Below are 5,491 nucleotides of genomic sequence, written 5' to 3' on the forward strand. Positions count from 1 at the left end.
TTCAAGATAATTTTAGAAATTAGTTAGCTTCAGGATAAAATTATTGCTTCTACTCTAATTAGGCATAGAAATAGACAGGGCCGGCGGAAGGGGAAAATATCACCCGGGCAAAGAATCCATATGGCGCCCCCTAAAACCCATTGGTATTATTGAATTTTAATTTGCTATGCCACCTTACAGATAGCAGCTTTAAAGGATAACTCCTTGAACTCTATAACTATAACTATAAGAATCAATTATCAAACTGAGTAAGATCTTAACTTTTGTGAGTTAAATACACAGAGTAAGTTTTGGTTAATGATATACGAAACAATTATTTACACATGAGTATGCAAAATATTCTACGCCACTGATTAGAAATTTACAGAACGATTCAAGAAACAACGATTTATGTAAAATTAAGATTGATGATGCGATACAGCATTTATTTACACATACACATAAACAACCTTGTTAACTGCGAAAGAGAACACATATATGAACAAAAGAACATACAAATATATTTTGTAACAGCATTGTACAAAGATTTCGTAATACAAATAATACAACCAGTAATATAATTTTATATCTTTATATAGTTTTAATGCAAATTGTCCTTTGACTTGTTTACAATGCTAAGTAAAGTTAACTTTTCGTGTCTTTTTCTCTGCCAAGTCTTTAATTAAAGTATCAGTGTCAAGCTCACACAGAACATCACATTCAATAGACATCATAGAAAGGCCTACAAGACGCTCTTGCGTCATCGTTGATCATAGGTAGTTCTTTATAAGTTTCAACTTGGAGAAACTTCTTTCTGCTGAAGCTAAACTTACAGGAATAGTTAGTAAAATTCTTACAGCAATAGTTGCATTTGGAAATAACCCAATAAGCTAGTTCTTGCAAATATATGTAAGTACTTGCAACGGTTTGCTCCCACTTTCAGAACCGAGAAATGAAGGTAAAAGTAAGAGCTCTTGATATAACTGAAATCCGTCAATATCACAGTGATCTTTGTCTGTTAAAGATAGTTGTAAGTCCTTGCAACACTTTAGTAAATACTCTTTGCCCGTTATTGGATGGATGTCATACAAAAACCCAAATATTTCGCTGTGCTGCTTCAGTTGTTGAAATCTTTCATTCAGGGAACAGATAATTGTGTCTAATGTGCAAAAATAGAAGTTACATTTAAACGCACTGTATGCATCATTAATCGGTTCGTCTTCAGATTCATACAAAAATTGTCGTTTGACTTTTCTAGGTCGGAGTTTTGGTTCATTCTCAAATTGTGGTTGAATGTCGAGCTCTTCAGCAATTACTTTGGCATCAAACAAAATATTCTGGAAACCTTCATCACTTAGCATGTTCTCAAGGCGACACTTGGTTTTCTTAAGCAAATCAACTGCTTGCTGAATGTCCACTGATTCTTGTTGGAAAACATGGCTAACCACATTAACACAAGAAATAACTTCATACCACAACACAATCGAACTTAAAATTCAGGGAACTAGCCTTATTTTTGCCCATAACGTCTATCTTTAAGTCCTTTTGATGCTTCGAAAAGAGCATCGTAAATTTCTCCTAACTGGTAGCGAAACGATTTGACAGCGTCAATACAACTCTTCCATCTAGTATCACTAAGAGGTTTCAAAGTGAAATTGGATATATGTTTTTTTTTTCAGAACAGACCAACGATATTTGGAACTAGAAAAATAATTGTATACTTCTTGCAATAAAACAAAAAAAAATTACAGCCTCACTACAGCACATTGCAGAATCATTCACAACCAAATTCAATGAATGGGAGCTACAAGGGACAAAAAATGCTCGACTATTTAGATCTAATATTCTTTTTTGAACGCCTGAGTGCTTTCCTTTCATATTGGCACCGTTATCATACCCTTGGCCACGCATGTTTGAGAGAGGAATTTTCAGTTCTTCTAATTCTTCCAAAATAATGGTAGTTAGTCCTTCTCCTGAAGAATCGTTTATGCACAAAAATCCCAAAAAATGTTCTTCAATGGATGGTTCCTTACCCAGTTCTACCTTCACGAAACGAACAATTAGTGTCGTTTGCTCTGTATGACTTACGTCTGGTGTACAATCTAATATTACGGAATAATATGTCGCTTTCATTAGATCAGTCAAAATGTTAGCCTTTACTTTTCACCCGAGGAGTTCAATTATTTCATTTTGAATGTCCTTGCTCAAATAATGTACATGTGTCTCTTTACATGTTATTCGTCGCAAATGCTCAGACATAGTAACATCAAACTGTGCAATACACTCAACTAGTTTGAGAAAGTTGCCGTTGTTTCTTGAGTAAATAGTGTCATTTTGACCACGAAATGCCAAGTTCTGGGAAACAAGAAACTGAATTATACACAACAGTCGTTTGAGAACCTCTTTCCAACGCTTAGTTTCATTACGAATAATTGCTTGGTTTTCAGCGTCAACTGTTTTACCTGACTGTAATCGGTTTGCAAGTTCAAACAACGATTGGAAAACCTTCATGTGAGTCAAAGATCTATCATTGTCTGATAACAGTCCGGACATATGCTTCCAATCCGAAAAACCTTCACGAGAAGAGAGTGACATTGTAGTACCACCGAAAAAACGGCAACAGAAACAAAATATTGCATCCTTAGTCACTGAATAAATAAGCCAACTACGAGCAACTTCTTCTCCATTGTGCAGACGTCTTTTGTAGTTACTTGTAGTAAATCGCCGACCCTCGCTGTTTACTGGGAACTATCGTTTGGAGACCTGAACTGGACCTCGTCTAACAAGTATCTGACGCATTCTGTCCGTAATATGTTCTGGCCAATTTCCTGGATCATCAAGATCGATTGATTGTAATTCCAATACCTGCAAAAAAAAAAAAAAAAAAAAAAAAGAGTGAGTAGAAAATAATGTTAAATTTATTTAAACATTGTCTTCTAACAAAGAATAAGTGACTAAAACTTGAATGGAATTTTTAAAATTGTGTTCATAATTTTTAAAGATGGTAGGCTTGCACCGAAGATGGGTGAGGTGGGGGTGGGGAATATTCAAGCAGCTAGATCATCCGGGAATAAACACAAAACTTAGAATAGCGCATGACCAATAAGCCTCCGATAGATGTGAGATATAAATAAATAAAGAGGGGGAGAGGAAAAGTTTAAGAATATTTGAAGTAAATAAATAAATACAGGTTTCGTGCGAATATAAGACGTCCACGTCACGTTCTTTTGTATACACAGGAAAATCTGTCCAGGATTTCTGAAGCCCTACCCAGGATTCTCGGTTTCAGCATTGAAGTGCTGTAATGTGGTTAAATGCCTTGACGCTGATTGGCTCCACAAATGCATCTTACGAAGTTGAATCAGTAATGAACGACCAGATCAACCGGGATACAAACATGTTCGTGGCTGACTTAACCTAAGAAATATGCAACTTTGAAAACAACATTTCTTTGAACATTATTCTTAGCAAGTTTGTATTTCTTACTATCTGTATTTTCTTTAAAATATACACATTATTATACACTAATTACAACTAAACTCTGTTTTTTAAGCTCCGAAACACCATTGACTGTGTCCTTTTTTTTCTTTCTCTTTAAATGTGGTGGGTTGGTATGTGATAAGTTAGTTGACTTGCATCGTAATGTTTTGGGGCTTTCTGGATTAGAGTTTGGTACTTTATATTATTTGAAAAGCTTTCCGATTTCCTTGCGATGCTCAATATAAAAATCCTTGGGGGATAGAATCCGCTAACTCTTGCATGTGAGTCTGCTAGTCATTCAACCAGTAAGGCAATAAATATTACATATTATGATTTTAAAAAAATGTTATCCCATATGTCTTCCGTCAAAGCAACTTGAACGGAATACAGTGATAAAATAAAACACCTAGACAAAATAAATGAATTCCAAAAATTGAGTAAATGTGACCCTAAAGATGTTTTTGATTGATTGTTTATATATTTGGCATGTTATAATTTAATTGGTGTCTCCGTAGAACGACTGGTTAAGCTCATTACCTTATAACTAAGGGAGCTCGGGTTCGATTCTCGGTGAGGACACAAGTGATTCGGATCCCGCCCTTAGAACGTCATCATCATCCCATGGAAAGCAATGCAAAGCCACCATGGTTTCACCTTGCTGAGAGACCTTCGGGGTCAAACACGTGCCTCTGGGAAGAACACCAATCATTATCATAAATTAATTACTAATAGCAGGCAAATTATGAGCTTTCTTATATTACAGTACAAAAGCATATACAGTTTGAACCTCAGTATTTTAATTTTTCCAACAGATTAAAAAAAATAATCACAGTAAAATGTATGTGGCCAAACTATAGTCTGTTAAAAGATTTTTTTTAAAAATGTCAGTTAGTGAAAAGTCTCTAATCAGTTCTACTGCTTGCTTATTTGTTACAAAAATAATAATTCGATTTATATCCCGAGTTCAGGTCGAAATGACCCATTCATCTACAACACCCGTCAAATTAAACCAAAGAAAATCAATAATATTGTATATGCTTCATGGAAAGTAAGTGAAACATAGTTAATTTAATCCCACTAGCTAACTATATATATATATATAAGCTATGCCGTCATGAACATATTGGTACAAGATATTTAGAAACAATTGTCGGTCTGTCGAATTTATAATTTATGCCTGTCGAATTGCAATGTACTCTAATAATAAAAGTAGTTGTTTCACTGCATTTCCTCTTATATTTTACACAATGCTGTAATTGCGTGATATTCAACCAACATGCAATTTATGTTTATTCAAATATCAAAATGTTTAACTTACACCTATTACAATTTCCTGTGGAAATGCTGATCCATCTTCGTTTCGTATATCAATTGTTCCAGATTTCAATTGCTCTTCTTCCTCCTGCGAAATGCTCGTAATCGATCGATCCACCTGTGGAAAGGAAAAGAACTAATACGTTACAAATAACGTTTCTTTTCTTAAAAGAAAGAAATGTATTTAAATTGTATTCTAAAGGTGAAGAAAATGCATAAATGATAAAATAACTGCGTATAAATATTGAATCTACATATTCCGTGTTCATTGTGAAAATGTACAGTTAAGAAAACAAAAAATGGGGCGATTCTTACAGAATCTAGGTAAGAATGGCCTTATTTTTTCTTTTGCTAACTGTACATAAAAGTTAAATTCTCTCCGTATTCATTAACAACTTTGTGTTGTGAAAATCATCAAGAATCAGCGCATTCATAAAATAGATGCGAATGCATCCAAATTAGCTGCCAAAGCCCGAACACTTTTTTTAAGTCACGTTAATCGTATTGGATAGAAACATAATCTATATAGTCTTACACTGGTACATGTTACTTATTTACGATATGTTTATGAAATAATGGGTCTATTGCAAAATTTGTGATAGCGAAACTCCACGGGGATCTGTTAACGGTAACAATCATACATTTTAATTCTTCAGAATTCTAGTTAGTAGACGATACTACTACTACTACTACTACAATACTACTACAATACTACTAC

The 5,491-nt window shown here is 34.3% G+C and overlaps 1 protein-coding gene across 1 annotated transcript; it reads right to left on the bottom strand.

Moving 5' to 3' along the window:
- Positions 1-2,142: 2,142 nt before the first annotated feature.
- LOC145689708 (uncharacterized) lies at positions 2,143-2,574 on the bottom strand. Its single transcript, XM_081763906.1, has one exon. The coding sequence runs from the start codon at positions 2,572-2,574 to the stop codon at positions 2,143-2,145; it is 432 nt and encodes a 143-aa protein (XP_081620032.1).
- Positions 2,575-5,491: the final 2,917 nt, after the last annotated feature.

Source organism: Thermobia domestica, chromosome 7, assembly GCF_964235325.1.
Source record: "Thermobia domestica chromosome 7, izTheDome1.hap1.1, whole genome shotgun sequence".
Classification (NCBI taxonomy): Eukaryota; Metazoa; Arthropoda; class Insecta; order Zygentoma; family Lepismatidae; genus Thermobia; species Thermobia domestica.

Coding starts and splice junctions, on each gene's coding strand:
- LOC145689708 (XM_081763906.1), bottom strand. CDS start 2,574: ATGTCACTCTCTTCTCGTGAAGGTTTTTCGGATTGGAAGCATATGTCC.